This window comes from Copidosoma floridanum, unplaced genomic scaffold, assembly GCF_036245765.1.
Source record: "Copidosoma floridanum isolate Cflo_tuat_1 unplaced genomic scaffold, Cflo_Japanese_pri ptg000030l, whole genome shotgun sequence".
Lineage (NCBI taxonomy): Eukaryota > Metazoa > Arthropoda > Insecta > Hymenoptera > Encyrtidae > Copidosoma > Copidosoma floridanum.
In genome coordinates, this window is record NW_028321907.1 from 6,769,774 (window position 1) to 6,790,255 (window position 20,482).

General features: G+C 41.2%; 1 protein-coding gene across 2 annotated transcripts; it reads right to left on the reverse strand.

Annotated features, from left to right (window-relative positions):
- Positions 1 to 2,500: 2,500 nt before the first annotated feature.
- LOC106641898 (UPAR/Ly6 domain-containing protein crok) lies at positions 2,501 to 20,419 on the reverse strand. Of its 2 annotated transcripts, none has more exons than XM_089596415.1 (4): positions 9,632 to 9,651; positions 6,604 to 6,765; positions 3,778 to 4,058; positions 2,501 to 3,212 (listed from the first exon to the last, which is right to left on the reverse strand). In XM_089596415.1, exons 2-4 carry the CDS (start codon positions 6,717 to 6,719, stop codon positions 3,055 to 3,057), a joined length of 555 nt encoding a protein of 184 aa, XP_089452541.1. In that variant the 5' UTR covers positions 6,720 to 6,765; positions 9,632 to 9,651; the 3' UTR covers positions 2,501 to 3,054. The 2 variants fall into 2 exon arrangements, with proteins under 2 accessions (XP_089452541.1, XP_089452542.1); XM_089596416.1 differs by lacking the exon at positions 9,632 to 9,651 and adding an exon at positions 20,323 to 20,419 and having other exon boundaries at positions 3,125 to 3,212.
- Between the last annotated feature and the right edge of the window lie 63 nt (positions 20,420 to 20,482).

Consider the following 20,482-nt stretch of genomic DNA (forward strand, 5'->3'; position numbering starts at 1 on the left):
GATCAAACAGTTCTTTGGCATTTTAAAAATTTTAGCAGTCCGCGTCGGTTGCGTACGGGTAATCTTTATTTGTACACGAATTGAATTTCGAGTTAGAAATCATGTGGTAGCCGTACTTGTTGATTTAATATAATAATAACTAACGAAAACTAGATTTTCCATATTTCCTCGTGATTTCAGTTACGTAACTTGTTATCATCATATGTGTGTGTAGGTATGTATGCGCGAGCAGTTATAAAAAAAAAATCGTTCGATGTATGGTGAAAAAAAAATCGAAATGTTTTCATGCACTTTTTTTGTGTCCATTTTTGAATTTTGAAAACAAATTTTTTCCAAACCATTATCCACCGTAGCTTTTTACAACAGAAGGTGATCAGCAATGAAAAGCATGTAAATAAAAGTACGGGGTATTGTGTAGGTAAACTTTTGAAAACCATAAAAAAGATGACGTATTTTTGTACAACTTCACATTTGAATTCATGCGATCGTCGACGAAAGGTTCTCACACTCTCGTGCAGTATCAAAAGAATGCGCGCCAATCGACTTATCATTTTTCACTATTTTCGTTCAAAATTTCAAATAACGAGTGCACACAGCAGTCTAGACGGGTGGACTCGACCCAACGCGTTATTTTGTTTTATTTTTAAGTTACTTTTCTATTTATTGTAAAATTCGAGGCAAACGTGGATATTGCTCCTGGAAAACTTTTTGCTGGCTAGTTATACTTTCTTTTTCTTTTTTTTTCTTTTACATTTACTTATGCATCGGCAAACCGATAAATATTTTTTGTACTTTGCAAAGCACGTTGGCCTAGGTTTTATTTTTATTCTTTCATTTAAAAAAGCAGTTCTTTTCTATTAAAATTCAATCTCAGACCTATTGGTGTTTAATAACGGCGCAAGGAATTTACCCCCCGATCCGTGAAAGCGGTGCTTTTCTGTCAAAATAAGCTTCCATTGAAACAAAGTCGGATGAATATGTATACGCTGTTTAAAAACTGTCAAAGCAACTTTAAACATTTTAGTACTACTTAGGGGGGAAAAAAATCATTGAGAAAAGGGGCAAGGACGTAATTACATCTTGTGCAAAAAAAGGTGAAAACTGGGAATGCGGTGTAGAATTAAGTATTCATTAAAACTTTCAGTGCAAAATTTAGGTGAATTTTTTACTCAAATTCACGGCATGTAGGGGCGGAACGTTTTTAATTATCGAATTTTTTACGTCTCATTGAGGAGTGCAGAACGATGTTCTGCGAATTACCTTGAACCCATGTATGTATAGGTGTATTCCTTTTTTCCATCCATTTTTTATAAATTTGTCTCCACACTGATTATTGGCCGAGCCATTCCGAATTTTTTTGCCCTTGCTATTATTACTCTACTTGGCTGACTCATCTATTTTTTTTAATCTTTAGAACAAGGAACTTCTAAATACTTCACTGTCACCGAAAAAAGTGAATTACACTCTCAATAAATTTTTACTGATTATTCTTTTATTTACTAATTTTATTTTAATTTATTCTGTTTTATTTTTTACATCACTTGTAACGTTTTTTAATGTTTTTTAACGTTTTTATTTTTCACAAATTCTTAAACATTATTGCAAATCCTTGCGTGTATTTATCTTAAATTTTTGTCTCTCCTATTCCGAGTCTTGAAATATAATATAACGGTGTATTAATTAAGTACAAACTAAGCGCGCGCATCTGTGTATTTGGCTGACAGCTATGGGCTAGCAGTGATCTGCGTTTTTCAAATATAATTTCAGACAACTTTTTTTTCCAGAATTTTTAATTTACGTGAAATTTATAAACCCTGCAAAAGTTTATTATTTTTCTTGAACGATGAAACTATGTTACCAAATAAAGCTTCCAAAATAACAATCATTACACGTAGGATGTGTATCAAAAAGTCGTTCTCGTCTAACCGAGCCAGAGACAGTTTGTTAATTATCAAACGTTACGTTATGTATATTTTTTTTTTAATTTTTTTTTTAACTTCAACTCGCGAAAAAACAGCCAATTTATCTCTTACACGCTAGATTTTATCATTTTGTTGAAAAAAAGTCCTGTTCAATTCCCTATGTGAAACTTTCAGATAAAGGACGCGATTTTTTCCTCACTTCTAGTCTTCATCGTCTCCTACAGTCATTTTCACCGTGAAACTACGGTAATGTTGGAGTACCACGCCAGTTGCTGTCTAATTTTCACCATAGTTTTACCGTGAAAATTCCTGTGTCCCAGTATTACCCTAAAAATTACTGTGGTTTTTTTTTCCTCGTGCATAAACTCTTGCAAAATAGCCCTTTTCTAATACTTTTTTTCATCATTTTAAAAGTTTTTTTGTTAATTTTTTCATTGTTATTCGTCAACAGTGATCGCACACGCTTGCGAGATTTCAAAAACGGCTAATAAAGGCCCGCGATTATTTTCCATTGGTTCGCGGCGCTTCTGGACACGAAATAATCATTGTAAGCTCGCTACTGTTACATCTTTCATCATAATTTTTTTTTTTTTTTTTTTTTTTTCTAGTAACACAAGGAATCATTTTCCACGGACGTAATTTTCGTTTTGTCCTACAACGCCTTGTCGTTACTGCATGCTCGCAGCAGTAGATTCAGTTGGAAGAAGCCAACCGCGACGACGACGTCGTGTAGGTACAACCAATTCCATCAACTTGAACATCGCGAATCTATAAAAATCCTCTCTTACACTACGTCTCCGTTTAACGCAACTAATTTATTAACATCATCTTTATTAAACTAACTATGTATATATACGTATATTATTTATTGACGCAATAATCTGCAGGCAGTCGGCGCCGTGCTAAGAACGTAATCAAGACGCGGTGGTGGGATAGCGGGAAAAAAATAGCAATGGAAGGAAAAAAAAAAAAAAAGATACGAGAAACTGAAACCAGAGCGGCGATGATTCCCAATAATCTCGAGACCTCGTCTAATATCCCCTTGATACGCTTCATTCCTCCCTTCGGATGTTAATACTGTGATACCGCGAGTGAAACGCCGGTAGGAGTGTGCCGCCGGTCCCTTTCGTTATTAGCTCGCTCCCCGTTTCTTCCGGCTGGTGCAGTACTTGTCGTCACCGTCGTTCGGTTGACGAGCGATTCCGCAGAGACTCTTTTCTCGGGTTACTGTTTGCGTAGCGGCGCAGGCTGCGATACTTGGCTGGCAACCTCCTCCTCCTTCTCCTCCTCCTGGGGGTACGAGGGAAAGTGGATTATTGTACGTCGTTAGCGTGGCGTCTCGAGATCGATATATTGGAATTATTATTGACTCGGCGATTGTGTATCGGAAGTGCTGTGATTTATGTTTTTTTTTCCCTCGCCGGCGAAGATGCCAATTTATTTCCTCCAACGAGCTAATTTTTCTTTACTTTTTGCTTCCAACAATAAGACCGTGTCTTTTGTTTTATTTTTACTTTTCGTGTCTCAATCGTACAAATGCAGGTGCAGTGAACGATAAATTTACGGATCGATACGTCATAATTTACGGAGCTATGATGCTTCCGACGAATTTTTTTCTTCTTCTCTTTTTACCTTCGGTAATTGAAAGTTTAACAAAGTTTTAGAGTCCCATAGCTTACGCGGAAATAAGTCATCGATTTCGGCGAAAATATAAATTCCCGACCGAGTGATTCGATTTGTCACCTGTTTACACAGTGAACGAATAGTCTTCTCCGTGAAAAATTGATCGTCGCGACCGGAAGAAGTATTGAAAAAAAAAAAAAAAAAACATATGAAGTTGCACGAGCGCACCAACCATCTAGGCAACGGCGAGTCGAAAAAGCGGTCCCTATGGCAGGGTCGTCGTCCTCGGCGCGAGAACCATGGCTCCGAAGCATAGCAGCGCGACGAGGCCAATCCGCCGAACCGTGCCCGTGGTACTTAGCGTCGACTCGGCGCCGTTGCAAAGATCGGTGTCGCACGAGCAGTAGAGCGCCTTTACATCGTGGGTACCGCTTCTCCTCAGGCAGTCCTTGTTGTCGGCCATGGCGTCCTCCAAAAATCCACAACCCCGCACCACGCGGTCTTTCCCGTACACTGAAACATTTTAAAGAAAACATAATTTTTTTTTTTTTTTTCGTCTCATTTACAGTATTGTTTTCAATTATCCCGCTTCGCTTTTACGGCGTTTCGATTAAAGTGTCCGATACATATGTGGGGCAAATAAGAATACATCGTTCCTGTTCATGCACACGTGTATACTCGTTCCAGGGCCGCGTCAGTTTCGACCGACCTTGAAAATACAACCATTACGTAACTACATAGCTTATTTCGATTCGAGCTTTCAAGTTTGTGTGTATGGTGTACTTTACCCTAGATAACGATCGAATGTCGTGTGCACGAAAGACTTTGTTTTTTTTTTTTTTTTACGGGCAACTGTGAGTTATGTTAATTTTAGTACGGCATGTTTCACTTATTTAAGTTGCAGTCCGTTACTTAAGATTTTCGGTGGGGGATTAAATTTTTCAATAATCAAGCAATACCAATCATCCGATTATAAAAGTTTCAATTTACAATTAAGTCGCTGCCTCTACCTATTTCATTACGTACATTGTGAAACTTGCATATGCATAGATTGTCAACTCACGTGGATAAAACGCTAAGCGTTAATTCTTTACAGATGCTTAATACCAAGTGTAATCGTCTTACAGTTTTTTTTTTTTTTTTTATCTAATCCACTCGCTAAAGCTCAGATTTCCTCGCAGTTATTGCACAAGTGCTATTCTCTCCTTTGATCAGTACACCTACGTCAGGAAATTAAAAAAAAAAATTCTCTAAGTATACATTATTACGTCCTTCTTCCGATTGTAGTGTACCTATACAATAAATAGACCAATTTACAGTATTTGCGAGCAGTCGATCGAGCTTTCGTAATACATGAGCACCACCGTAATGGATTGGCTTATAAATTGATACTAATTCATTAAAATAATATTAACAGGTAAAAAAAAAAAAAAAAAAAAAAAAATGTTCCAGAGGAGAGCAAAAGTCGCGAATTTCTGCACGTATACCAATACGAGTAAATAAATATATTCGGTGAACATTATACGTATGCACACGCAAGAGAGAGAGCTGCAGGTAGATCGAAGCGTGCTATGTATACACAGTATAGGAGGCCACCTACTTACAGCGTTATGTAACAAAGCAATATAAGATGGGTGGGAGGTTCTCGCGGAGGTTACCTATAGTATATATATTATATACAGCTTTTTGGACACCTACATGTTATACAGACAATACGTATTTGTGCCTTTTACATTTCGGAAGAGAGGGACGACGCCGCAATGCAGCGATCAGGGCGTCTCTGCCAAGTTTTCTCTTTGAGGGGAGGGGGCGCGATTTTTCCGGGTTTCTTATTTACTTCCTCGACTCCGTGGAACACGCTGGAGAAGGTGTTGGAACTTTTGGCATACTTGTTCTTCGACTGCTGTATTTATAGTGGGGCGCGTGTTGCTGTACGTTTTTGAAGGTTGTCGGTGCCATACGTGAATATACTTTACACGTAGGATGCTGCTGTTAATGGTCGCGCATATGTTTATATATGTATGAGGCTACGGTACAGAGTGATTATATGCGACGAGCTTATTTTTTTTTGTTATTATTTGCAATTCGCGTTGGAATTTTGTTTATTTTCGTGGTTGCTGTAAATAATTTACTTGCGCCAATTGGAGTCTCGGTTGAAATAAAATTAAAAAATTGCAAATAAACGGAATATTGATTTGATTAGACAAAAAAAAGTCGACAGTTTTTAAATAGCCTCCTTTCAAATATTCTGGGGAAAAAAAGAGCTACTTCATTTAGAAACGTAACAATGACATTTTGCACAACTGCCGCTATTGTTATTGTACCCAGGAGAGTTTTAAATTTCATCGCCGTGTAAATAAGAAAAAGAAAATCTTCATCACTGTACCGTGATTCTGCGTTTTCCAATAAATTTGACGTATAAAGCTTTTTTCCATCCGAAAAGTCGATACACTTACCTATGCAATCGATAATCTAATATTAACCACAGTTGAACGTGTTCGATTGCATTCTACCATTTCTCACGGAGAAAAATAATTTTAAAAAAGGTTTTACGGTGCTTGGCAACATGTTAAATAAATTTTCAACCACAATGCTTGAATAGCAATCGTTTGACTTGAAAAGCTCGTGGAACCAGCTGATAAAAGACCTAAGTATTTGCTTCTTGCATTTAAAATGCTCATCAACACTACATGCTATCGCGTATCCTATACAAAAATAAAACGTGTTATTTTGACAAACTCTGATTTACAGTGTTTATGTTGATTAACAAACACTAAAGCCCATTTGTTTAAATTCTCGCACCTAATGGCAGCTGTCAAGCGCACAGTAACAGCCGCTTTTTGGTCAGACGTATATGTGTTATACCTGCACACACAGGTACATCATCCACGCCACTGTTTAAACATTCACGTGTGTGAATTTTAATTTCTCTCTCGTATGCGGTAATTCGACCGGATAAATTTTCATCTATCATATTGATTGTTGTGCACTACTCTTTTTGGAATCTGCAATATATTATATGCATAAAAAACAAAATAATATGGTGGGGATGGCTGACCTTTTTGCGAGATTTTCCTGCAGAGGGTGGGCTCGACGCTGTTGAGGTGCTCCAGCCGCGGTTGAAAGCTGCAGTTGACCGTGCCAAGGCTGTAAGGGTCGAAGGGGTCGCCGCATCTCGGGTCGTACTCACTGTTGCACTGGTAGCATATCACCGCCGCACCTGCAAAAGTTAACGATTTACTGTCGATGTTTGTTTTGTCTCTTGTGAGTATATATATGTATATATGTATATATATATCAATTACACGAAACTTTGCTTAAGAGAGATGTAGGTACAGGTACAGTGTTTGGGCTTTCGAGTATATACTTTTGTGGTTGTTTGTCGCCCTCTTGGAGTTTTATTTGAAAAGAATAGCGTATAACAACCAATTGTATTCGATAATATCTATTTTTGTTTTGTTTAATCCATTATCTCATCCATTGTTAAGTAAATTATAACTTACGTATATTACGAAATACGCTTGATTGCAAGCATTAGCGAATAAATCACGAAAATGGCTAAAAATCGCAAGCACGATGATACGTGTTAATAAGTAAATGATAACGTCACTTTGAATAATTGCCGCTCTCACTCGCGCGATTTCTGTGCACGATAAATGCTGGTGTGGGAAAAATGAGAGTTTTATTTATGTAATATTAAGTGCAATGAAAGGCGAAGAAAAAAAAAAAAAAAAAAACTGTCACCCATAATTAGACCGATGTACGCTCGAGGAGCTCTGAATCTCTATGGCACGATTTTTCCATTAAAAACTTTTTACTCTGTTTCCTAAAAGCTTTTGTTTTACCTCTAGGTGTAGCTTTTTCGCTCATAACCCCTCCCCAAATTTTTCCTCATCCTTTTTCTGTCGGATAGAACAAAGAAAAACGAAGACGATAAAAAAACTGAGTGGATTCTTCAAGCGTATATTGTTTACTGCATAGCTGCATGATACGTATGTTTGTAAAAGTACTGAGCTCAATTTTCTATTGTCCATCAGTTAAACGGCGCGACTGAGTTGTGTACACGTATGAAAAAAAAAAAAAAAAAAAAAACCTATAAATCAAGTGAAAGTTAAACAAACACACACCCATGCACTGGCAGAGACAATAAATGCAAGGGCAAAGTTTCGAGTTAAACACCTATACTGTAGAGAGAGAGAGAGAGACACGCGTACCTTATTTCCCGAGAAATACAGCACTCGCGTTGTTTCGAGGAGAGTTCGGCTTGGCCTGCGAACCCAACCGTATCTCTCTCACTTCGCGTACACTTGCAACAACTTTTATTCCCCTTGGACTACACGCGGAAACGATCGGAGAGAATACAGGATCCTCCAGCGAAGTCTCGAAAAGTCGAGATAGCTTCGAAACAACAAATCATCCTACGTTTAGGTGAGGGGGGGGGGGGAAGAAAAAAAATAATTTTCCAAATTACCGGATAAAACTGTAAAGAAGAAAGAGAAAAAGTAACCTAGAATTGAGTCACCGGCATCCAAAGTGCCCCAAGGGACCATCCAGCCATCATCCCTTGATCCCGGTTCCTCCTCGTACGAGTGCCCCACGCATAAGTGGGTCAACGGTGTTTGGTTGTAAATATATGTATCCGATGACGTAGTAGTGCTTCTTCGTCGCTGATGCTGTGTGTGCGTCGATCGAACGAGCTCCTATACGAGTGAGCTAATAAACCTACCTTCTCCTACCGCTACATCTTTTTTTTTTTATTTTCCTACACCAAATAGTGAGCAAAGAGACGGGCAAAAGAGGGAGCAAAAGCTCGATGGACCATTAAGTTGTACGGCCAGCCCGCGCTTCTGGCTATACTCTTCGTGTATATGTATGGACACGTACGTACTCAAAGTACAAATATATACATGTATACGTGGCAAAGGTGCCTCCTTACACCAGCTAAAGGTACGTATGTAGGTATATGCGTGCATCCGGTTCCGCGTGATTAGAAAATTTAATTAGAGTTCTCTTTCGAGGGGATCGCTGGTATCCGTATACGCGCGTACATACTCGGGGAGGAAATTAAGTTACACGAACTCGATGCTTGGTGGTATTACTTTGGGTTTGAGCCCCTTTTTTTTCACTGTATTTGGTATATGTGTTGAGAGGATGCATCGGTTTTTAACTTTGAGTTGTAAAAGGGTGATCGATTTGCCGGTTCGCGTGTAGGAAGTTTCTACTACTTTTTACTCTGTCCAAACGGGGATAATTATTGTATCTTTTGTCAAAAAATATATAAAATAATAAATCACGAACAATAACCCAATAACCAATAACCGCAAATATTTGTTTGCGTATGAAAATTAATCAATAGCATCATCGTTCCCCCGTTATACGGAGGGACCTTTTTTGTAAAGGCGCTAGTGCCCGTCTGACCATACACGGCTGTTTCTACTGCGCTCACATCATCGTCCGCTCACTTTTTTCCTCTATACTTATTATATAATGTTACGCGTACGTCTACCATTGCGAGAGATATTTAGGTCCCGATACGAGAAACAAAGGTGAGCGTCTCGTGATTCCCTCGTTTTTTTTTTTTTTTTTTTTTTATCAAACTCTTGAATCTATAAGCGTTTCAGTTTACGGTACGTAACACCCACCAACACCACGTACACACAGAGACCTACGGCGGTATGGTATTCGATCCAAGGCCAAACGTTGCGCCTGCCTTGCTCGTTAAAAGTTTTCGAACCGCGGCGAATGGGCCGTTTACGATTCGTTGGCGCGAGATCTTTCGCCAAGACTTTAGATATAAAAAAGAGGAGGATTTTCAATTTAGTTGGCAAATGATTTTTTTTTTTTTTTCCAATTTAAGATGAAAAATACCTTGACGTTGACGGTACAGGACGCGTCGGTAGGAACTTTTTGGTACGAGACCCGTGAAAGTCAAAAATACGTTTGTCTTCAGCAATACCTAACTAGGAAGTTTTTGTTCGAAATTCGCTGGCCCTCCATGCAATGGTTTTTTTTTCTTACTCGGCAATCTTTTTTTTTTTTTTTTTTTTTTTTTTTCTCAACAAACATGATACCCAAAAGGGGCTTACGTATCAAGAGAAACACAATCCAATTCCTGTACGGTAGAAAAGTGCAACAAAAGAAAGCACCCGATCCTCATTCGCTGCATCACTTCCGCCAACGATCCATCACGCTCCACGGTTGTGCACACCGCGACAGGACATCGATACAAGAGTCAAGGATCACGTGTGAAAAAAAAAAAAAAAAAAAAACAAGAAAAAAAAGTGCAAGAGCCGGAAGAGGCGCAGCGAGAACGAGCTCGCGTATAATCAACTGTACCCATCTTCCTCTCTCTCTCTCTCTATCTCTCTCTTGTTTTTTGTCAATCGACCGAACAACGGATACATGTACAGGCACCGGCATTGCCCAGGCAACTGGTGCGGCCATTCAGTACAGCAGTAGCGGTGTGTCAAGGTGAACCTTGAAAATCAATGCCAAAAGCACCTAAAGAGGGAGGCGAGAGCCCACGGCTTTATCGCGCACGGAGGGGTTGGGGGGGAGGGAGGGTCATGTGCACGCAGCCAGAGGACGACGCTTTTCCAACAACTATACTGTATACATTTACCGAGTATGCCAACGTATGCGGTATTAGTGCATTAAGAGCACAAAAAATCACCACCCCCCCTCCTCCCCACGCTTTTGTATACGTATATATGAGGTAATGCGTGCGTCGCTTCGTGTTAATTTATCGATGTAGATCGGCTATCGAAGGTTTTGGTGCGGGTGAATGGAGTTTAAGAGAACACATACTTATGATGCGCGACTGTAACAACAAGAGTACAGGTGGTGAGTATGTATAGGCCTTCACAAATCTTTAGGTACTCGAGGGCATTTTCTGACAACACGTCAAAGAGACCACCAATTCTTAAAGCTCACTTGCTTCAAGAAGGTGCACGTATACACACAGCTACTGTTCTGATGTCGAAGGAAAACAATGCCTCCTCCCTCCCCCTCCCCCCCTGTACACTCGACACGGTCACTCGCGTGTACACTAAATGGTCCACTTTTAGACAAAAAGCTCCTTTTGACGCCACTTGGGAATTAATAACCCTCAGATGTGTGGTAACGTCCGATGGAAAAATAAGGATTGGTCGCTGAATTGTTTCAAGCTGCTTTGGTCTATGTCCCTCCAAGGGGGTTGAAGTCGTGACCCTCGGTCGAAATGAAAATTCGTAGGGTTCGAAATGGATTTCATCGCGATTGGAGCATCCGTTTGTTTATTCATTAGCGTGACGCGCCGCTCCAAAGACACTAACACTTGAAAACACTCGACCACGTGTACGCATCTAATGGATGCACTCGCGGTGTAGTTCGTCGCACTTTTTCGATGCCGAAAAAGGAGGACACGCCGAGAGTGGGCAGTTTCAATTAACTCGGCCCCACACGTATACACACATATGTATATATTTATACGTCTGTACTTACACTCGGGGGCGAAATTTGATTTTCCAATGGCGCAGCGTACTGTACATGCTCATGGTTTTAGAATACCTTTACTGCACCGCCTCGGACGGATTGTGATTGAAATAATGATCGTCCACGGTGAAACTCCCCAAACTTATACTCCGTCTTTATATATGTATACATACCGTACGGGACAGAGCAGACGCGAGAGGGAAGTTTTTTTATTTTTATTCTTTGTTGCTTAAAATACAAAGTCTTTGTTTTAAAAAAAAAGGGGGGGGGGAGAAAAGGGAAAAATCAGAGTGGAAAGTGAGCTCAGATTTACGGGAAAAGAAGCAAGGGGTGAACGTCAAAGGAGCTCTTGCGGGCAAAATACAAGCGGGAGCTTTACTATTTCCCTCCTTAAAAATCACAGGGTCGAGTGGCTGCTTGTGTATGTATATACCTGTGTGTGTGCGTGAACTGAAAGGAGTGCTTTGCAGCAATTACTACGTGGTATTTTCGTTTGCTATTTTTGCTGATTTTTTTCATTGAACAAAACAAACACGAGCAGGACACGCATATACACGGAGAGTTTTAATTAGCTAACACGCGTATACCTATATACATTCGTGCCTGAAAGTAGAGCATTTCACCCTTGCGAGATTAAAAGGGTCAGAAGACGAGGTGCGCGTGCATACGATGAAGGAAGTTACCTGAGATGAAAAAAAAAAAAATAAATAAAAAAGAAAGCATTTTGCGTAGAACGCCCAATTTGGTATTTCCGGTCTATTATAGGCAGTTCAAGCGCGAATTATAAGTATTCGACTATACACACAGATCCTCGACGTGTATATATAATACTTAAAAGGGTTTAATGGATCGTGTACAAAAGGGGTGCACTCGTCAGGATTACCCGACTCGCAATGAAACGACTGTAAGAGGAGATACGCGTATATATTGTACACACATACAATGGAAATCACGCGAAGCGTATGAAATGCGTGCATCTCGGGAGCGGTGTAGGATAATGCAAGACGACGGGAGAGAATCGGAGCTCGCGAGCGTACAATGTAACGTAAATGTTGCCTTTGGTTGGGAGAGCTCTTTTTATTTTCATCGCTCAGTGTAATGAGATTTTATGGAGTTTCCGAGATAAGCGCGTTTTTGTACACGAGCGGGGAGAGCCTTTTGCGGAGTGTCTGGAGAACGAAACGATTACGCCGTGGGAAAAATAAAGGAACAAAGTTTCGTAAAAATCGGAGAACCCTGTGGAGTGCGAGGAGCTTTCGCCCTTAATTATTGAAAGAGCCCCTACTTATTTTTTTTTGCTTCGTCTTTCATCCCGGGCTGTAAGTATCCCTGAAAAAACATGAAAAGCCAAGAGGGATCCATTGTAGATGTTAATTGAGAAAAGAGCATAATGCACGTTCTTTCAGGACCACGTTTTTACCAGATTTATTTCGTGTATAACGATAATGATAATAATTTGCGATTTCCCGGACTGCTGCTCGTGCGTTCCCTCGTGGTAATACGATTACGAGGCAAGGGAATACACACACGGGCGAAACGTCGCTGAAATTGTACGGAAAAAGTTTTTCGGGGACGGGAGGATGTTACGTCCGACCATATCCGGTGTGTTCTACTTAAATTTTTTTTTTCTTCCCCTACAATGCTATAATGACGTGATTTTCATTGGCATTCGCGGGTGATTTTACTATTGTAATTCAAGTATATGACACGTTTATACGAACAACAGCTCAAGTGTGGGGACGAAAAGATTGTTAGCGATAATAGTAGGAAGGTATAGAAAAGTGCAATTACCGAGATATTTTTTGGAAGGTTTTATGAAGAAAATAAAAAGTCACGAAATGCATCGAAACTCTCGCTCTAATTTGACAAAATTCCTGACTCCACGGTACAGAGCTACGGTCCTGTTTGAGGAGGGGTGGGGGGGGGGAGAAAAATAAAAAAAACATCCAAAGATCCATAATCTGCAAACAGCGCCACAGTCAAACTCGAAGGAGCAAAAAAGCTCAAGCGTCACGTGTATGGTCGTGAAATTTCCGATAGCCGCGCCCGCAGACCTCCCGGGACACGTAAAAGACGCTCTCCATCGGTCGGTCCACCTGCACCGAGAAAGACGAAAACTTTCTCCCTCAAGAGGAGTTCAAGCGCGTTCCTCGAAGAAAAAAAAAAAAAAAAAAAAAAAAAAAAAAAAAAAAAAAAAAACGTATGGAAACGTATATATGTATAATACATGCGATATATGGGCCCTCGGTTGAGAGGGAAAAACTGTACTTTACTGAAATTCCCTTCCTCATTTTTCCCGTTTCTTGCGGAACAAACAAGCAAGCAAGTATGTACAATTTGACTTGGGCATTTTTACCCCTCTCGTAAAATACCGAGCATTACTTGTACATGCAGCACACACTGGGGGCAAGTTGAAAATTTAACAACCGGGAAATCCACAGTTGCGAGCGTTGCGATAAAATTAAGAGCCGAGGCACGCGCTAACGAAGTTGGATTAGAACATTGGACGTGTATATATATAACACGGGTAAGACGAGCCGGCGTCTGGAGTCCACCCCGTAATGGGTGTATTACCCATATCTCCGGTCTCTTGCACTGCACGTGGACAATGTATAGTAAACGATTTACGTCAATCCGACGACGAGCACGACCTTGTCGAAAACACGCCATCGGCTAAGAGGGTCAGAGGTCGCGTGTGTATATGTATACTAGTTGCCCGCGTCTAATCGGCGCAAGGCTAGGAAAGTAACGCCAGCAGGTTGAAGGAGGAGACGTCGGCCAAGTTGATCGAAAAAACAAAAACAACGAGTGCGTTCTTCTTCATCGCTCGTCGCAACTGCTGGACGAGGGAGCGCGTCATCTCCGTCCCTTTGAAAAAGGTACATGCCGACGACTTTACACCCCAGGTGAGGGCCTAATGTATACATTACACCCACGTGCGTGTCTGTCTGTCTGTGCACACGTAGGGTACGTGGAGAAGGAGAACTAGAGAGAGAGAGAGAGAGAGAGAGAGGTAAAGTGGGTCGCTCGATATCCCCCTTTTGCAGAGACGTGGAGGAAAAAAAAAATAGAAGAAGAGAGAAAGCCGGGTGGGGAGGAGCAAACGGACACGCGATGGTCGTTTCTTGATTTTCGCGTGGACGCTCGGAAGTGGAACGGTAAAGGATCCGCTGTCACCGATGATGCAGAAAACAATGAGAATCGGCTGGGGGATTTTTTTTTTTTTTTGTTTTTCCATAAAAGGTGGGTGATTCAAGGATATGAGGTGTCTCTCGTTCGTTACGTACTTTGGGACGGATACAAAGGTCGATTGGACACTGCATAATTGAATATAGCTCGCTCGCACGATCACGATTCTAAAATTATAAAGGATGTACAGGTGCATCCGAGGAGTGTTTAATCTTGCACGTGCTGATGTGTACGTACAAATTTTCTAAATTTCGGGAAATTTCAAACTGACGTGATATATTTGTATGTATATTACACCTCGGTTACCCGCATATATATATACGGAAGCCTCATGTGCACCTGGAATCTCTTTGTTGTTGGCAAAATATATACAGTTCGGCCCGTTATTATATTTTGAAAGTGACCCCCTTTTTCTTTTTTTTTTTTTTTTTTAATATGGACATGGCAATTTCACTGCGCACGTATATCAATTTTTTCGCGTGAAATTTTGCTAAATTCCAATTAAAACCAACAACAGCTTTTTAATTCTCAGTATCAAAGGTTGGGGGTGGGGGAAGGGGGTGAAAAAGTTTTTAATTAAAAGCACAATCGTACATCGTTGCGTTACCATCGTAAGAGGCGAGGGAGAACCAATGAAACGCCAAGACAAAAGCAATGCAGTGCAGCAGTTCAAAAGGAGCTTCTCCGCAAAGTCCAAGCACGTGTGCAGCTGTATATACGAACGTGTAAAAATGTCACGAGCATCGAACAATTTTAGAGGGATAATTCATTTTTCAACGCGGGAGAAGCAAGAAGGAAGGAAAAAAAAAAATATCGCCGTGGAAGGGTGAATCGAATCCAGGTCCAGACAGGCGAGGAAATGGAATATTTAGACGCACCAGAAGGAGGAGGAACAGTCAAAGCGAGAGACAAAGGTTGGAGATGGTGGGGAGGTGGGGGAGAAGAAAAATATGGCAAAGAAGAATCAGCCAAAGACAAATGGAGGAGAGGAGACCTATATAATATACCGCTCACACCCCCTCTGTCGACTCGCGTGATAACGAGTCAGAGGCTTCCCCCTTCCATGCATACATGACCTGTCGCTCGCTGCACCTATGATAAATCGGTTTGCTCGAATCCTTTTTCATCAGCTTTACTAATTGATATTGTACCTTGCGAAAATGCATTTTGCAAGCAAGCAAACTTGAAAATATTATATTTGAAAAATTGCAATGTACCACTGTGTAGCAACAGGCATACAATACAAAATCTTTTTCTCCGTGCAGCCTCCAGCTTGTAACTTTTCATCCACTCAAGGTATATGTGTGTAATTCCATTTAAGATGATGATAATAATAATAGAGGAGCATGAGGTAGAGTGAGGGCAATATCTTTCAAAAAAATACAAGTTACAACAGGTACAGGTGCACTCTCGAGTTTGCGCCAAACTCTTTTTTTTTTTTTTTTTTGCTCTCACTGTGGTTGGTCCACGTTAACTGTAAATTTTTAAGGGTCAAAAAGTCATGTACACGCGCGAGCGCACACGAGAACAGGAGTAGCGGTAACTCTACAACAATTTTTGCAGTGCCTGCAAAGGTATAATATGATGTACAAGGTATAGGCGTCACCCTCACTTTTCTCTATAAATCCAAAAAATATGAGGCGCGTTGAATTTCATCCACCCTGTAATATTATAATATCGTGTTTATTTTGTGGCTTTGTTTCAAGTTGTCACGGACGGACGAACTGATCCGAGAAGATTCAACGTGGCTTGGTGCGAAAAAAGGCTTATTTTACATTTTTCAAGTGCGTGAAGATATATAATATCTTTGTGTCTCAAAGTCACGTGCGAAATGCGCTCGTTAGAGAAAAGAGCCACAACCGTATAGTAACAGGTATATCAGTTTCACGTGTGTATCTTTTACAAGGTATATATATTATACACCAGTGTCCCAAAAATACCACCCAATTTGTCTGTTTACCAAGCAAAGTAAACAAGTAGAAAGGCGATGTGAATATTTTTTTTTTTTTTTTTTTTTTAAAGGATGCATAACGAGCAACATAAAAGCACGCATACATACGTGCAGAAAAAAAAAAAAAAAAAACGAAAACAAAAAAAATGGGTACGTAAATGTTGATCCTCCTTCGCGTACAACAGGTACCTTTACATGTATACGTATATGCACGGGAAAATACCCAATTAAGCGAGAAAAGGTACAGTTGAGAGAATTTCATCCCGAAGAACATACCGGCTACGTATATGTGGAGTTTGCATATAATATATACATATACGCCCATGTATGTACGCACAGTAAAATGAATTTCATCACATTGCCTTTTATTGGCTTTTCTTTGGCCGACTCTCTTTCGTCCAATACGTATAATCATAATCAATACTGTATAAGTGTATGCGATTGCACGTAAAGGGCGAATTATGATTGCAACAGTTGATATGTAGGTGCATGTATATATACGACACAGGTAAGTGATGAACGTCCCCGACAAATTATATGAGTACCGGTAGCGCAAATTGACACCCTCTAACTTAATCGGCAATGTACAGTTGTTACTCGTATTACTCAACTGTCTCACGCCACTGTAGCTGAAGTAAACGTTAGGTATTCCTCTATATAAACGAGTTTGTACATGTAAATGAAAAGCAAAACCATAAATTGTATGCCTTTACGGACGCGGTTACAAGTGGCGAAAAACATGCACCAGCAGCAGCGGAGTGAAACCAGACACAGGTGTGCACCTAAGATATACAATGCGTACATGGAAATAAATGGCAAACCTATATATAGGGTACACTTAATAGGAACACACCGAGTCGAGGTGCATCACCTATACATATATGTATATACCACACTCCACACGCTTTTCCTCTATACTTTCGCCGAGGGAAGTCCTCCAAGGCTTATTTAGCAAGCTACTCCCGGCACTTGTAGCACTTCTTCCCCTACACACAGCTCGCGTTTTTCAGTCTCTCGCACACACGTGCTCATTATCGCGCGCTACATACACCTGCACCCTCGAGGAGTAGTCAGCCGCGTTCTCGATTTTCTAATGGAATCACCGTTTCCAAGCCCCCCCCCCCGATCTTCGGGTGCGCCAACTCGTCGGCCGAGTGTAGGCTGGTGGTTTTTCCCCCCTCGACTCTCGAGTGCCCTGCTAGCCGATGATGATGCAGAAATTCGAAGAAAATGCATTTTCCTCGCGGGGACGGAGGAGGCGGTGTACGCATCGGGACACCCGCGTATAATCGCAGTTTTCGTGGCCTCGAGGCGCCTGGGGGGATCGAAAAAAACGGGGGGGGGGGTGGGGGACTCGGCTGGGTTTTATTGACGCCCGAAGCCGGATGAACGCTCGCTCGCACTGGTGTTATTTTTTCTTTCGCTCTATTTTTTTTTTTTTTTTTTTTTTTTTTCCTCTCTTGCTCGAGTTGCCGCTGAAGAATCGAAGTAATAGTTTCTTCGAACAATTCCGCGCCACGGCTTGGCTGGGTTTCCTTTTCTTTTTCTTTTCTTTTGCAGCAGCTGGGAGCAGTGTGATATTTGCGAGGGAGATGCGTGTGTTTTTTTTTTTGCTCTTCAATTGTGCCGAGCTTTTTTGACGAACAGAGTTTGAACGACGAAAATTTAAACCATCGCTTTTCCAGGGGGAGGAAAAAAAAATGTGTGGAGAGAGCCGCTTTTTTCGCTTGGATCGCGTTAATTATGAAAAAGCAACAAAAAAAAAAAAAAAAGATGGATTTTTTGCGAAAATCCACGTTATGATGCTCGAAATTTCATTTTACATGAATTGCCAAACTTTTGCAAACGAACCGTAAAAAAAACGTCCCAATGGTATCAGACCCAGCGCACGACGAGTTATTGAATTGTCAATCGGCACGAGATGACTAAAGGCAAAAGCTTGTTTGTTTTTTTGTTTTTTTTTTTGCAATTAACCACTTGTTTTGTCATTGCAATCGCCGAACCTACGAAATAAACCCAAACGTCCCATTGTCTCGCGTCGCAATTGTGGCAAACCACGACGGAAAGAAAAAAAAAAAAAAAAAAACAATCAACTTTCACGTGGGGTTTTTTTTCGCCCTTTGATCCCTGGGCTTGAACAAAAACACCAAAACGCCCTCGAGAAAGAATAACCTCCAGCCACGTGCACGGAAACACTTGGCACAATTGTATGTACACAGAAAGAGAGAGAGAGAGACGAGGTCACCCGTGCAACACGAGAGCGCACACATAATACATATACGTGTACGCGCAAAATGGGGTAAAAAGCCTCGACGGATCCTAAACTCGTAATTGCACCACAAAAGAGAGAGAGAGAGAGAGGGAAGCCAAGCCTCGGGCGACGATTAATCCGCGAGCAAAGCAGAGAGCTCCACTTACGTAAATCGAGATGGAAGCGCGCGAGCCGGAACCGTTGAGCGTCCGATGGATAAGCCATCAGGTCCATTCACGCTTACGGGCGCGCATATACATTGTTACACTGTAATATACGCGTGTTTCTCTGCATACGTGAAAAAGCGGAGCATTTAAAAATTTCGGTGGATCCGAAACAATCGAGTCGAAGGGAGTATTAGCGCCCCTTCACTTATGTCGAACAATGTAACCGCGACACCACGTCAACATATCTATATATATATACGCGTTTCGTTCTCGATGTCTCTCTATCCAGAGCACGGATGATTGCATTGATTTTCATGGCAAACGAACTCGCGTCGTTCCCCCCCCCCCTGTCGCGGCGTTTCTTTGAAATTCCATTATCCGCCGTTTTGCATGTATACCATCGACTCGCTTTTAATGACGTTGCATTTTTCATTGGCCTCACAACTGAGTGCGGGCATTTAACATGCAATGGTCAGTATGATTATCGCACTCGTGAAATCGTTATGATTGGCCGTCATCCACTGGTGATTGCAACCATTGGATTTGTCATCGAAAGGATTACGTTAGTTTGCTTGATAAGCTTTGTTCGCTAATTTACTCGTGTATATATAGTTTATCGGGTAATCGGTTGTATCGAAACGTCGCTTGCGAATTCGCCAGACAATACGAGAACACAAGGGAAGTGGTTTTTTTTTTCTCTCCTAGTTATATAGCGGTTTTTCGATTTCTACGACTGCACAAATTGAACTGCTTTGGAGGTATACCCGTGTGTTGGCGACACTCGCGAAATTACGTAATTCGCCTGCAGTGCCCATTGTAGTCGTATTGTGCCTCCCCCCCCTCCCCCCTCACGGAAACAAAACGGTGATTTTATTTCTATTCGCGTGTTTTTTTTCTTTCTTTTTAATAGATTCACCGCGTTGTATTTCTTGTTAAACGTGCCATTGTTTCGTATCCCACGGTGGGCTCTTTTGCAAAGTTAATCATGTGAAAATTGGTTTCTGGTGGCGTTCCGTATTTTTTAAAATCAAATACCGAGTTGAAAAAAAAAAAAAAAAAAAAAATCTCATGGCCCAAAGAGGGTGGCGAGTAAATGGGTTTTCATTGACCAAAACAAATGAAAGAAAAAAATTCCGAGCGATGCGTTATCGCGTCAAATTTTCCCCAAGAGCCCTGAGGACAAAAAAAAAAAGAGAGGAAAAGGAACGCGACACAGCCGAATCGGCACTCGAACGTGCCAAGGGTACAACCGAACCCCCCTTCAAAATGTAAATTCAGTCCGGCAGAATTCGTTTTTTTTCTTTTTTTTCCACGATAACCATTCGATTTCTCCTTGGAGGTCGCTTTGAGGAAAAAAAAAAAAAAAAAATACTTGTTTCAGCAAGTTTACGGCTTATATTTACATACACCCACCCCCACAGCCAACGATGCATAATCAGACTACTCTGGAAGGGCTTAAGCTGTATATATATATTAAATAGCTTCGTTTCCAGCGACTGTGACCTACAAGAAGAGCAAAAACGTTTGTCCCTTCATATTCTGATGATCGAAACATCTATACGACTGTTCCCGATCTTTCGCCACGAACACGCGAATAAATGCACTATTGGCAATACAGATGACGTAAACAAAATCATTTGTACTATGTATCATAGAGAGAGAGAGAGGACGACGTAAACGATTAACATAGAGAGTTTGAGTGGACAAGCGTATGATATAATGTGTGTAACGGACGTGTCTACGTACCTTGTCGAAAAGTCGCGGCGAGGACGGCGAGGGCAGTGAAGGTGGCCACGAGGGAAAATCGGCCGAGTTGCCGGTGGAGCCGCATCCTGGAGTCCGCGCGACGCGACGACTGAGCGCTTCGGGCCCGCGCGACTCCAACGCGAGTGTATACACCCCGCGC

Excerpts from the sequence above, each read along its gene's own strand:
- LOC106641898 (XM_089596415.1), bottom strand. The coding sequence starts at position 6,719 with ATGCGGCGACCCCTTCGACCCTTACAGCCTTGGCACGGTCAACTGCAG. Across the intron at positions 4,059-6,603 it reads CAGGAAAATCTCGCAAAAAG|TGTACGGGAAAGACCGCGTG; the intron begins GTCAGCCATCCC and ends AAAATGTTTCAG. Across the intron at positions 3,213-3,777 it reads GACTCGCCGTTGCCTAGATG|GAGGAGGAGAAGGAGGAGGA; the intron begins GTTGGTGCGCTC and ends TCGTACCCCCAG.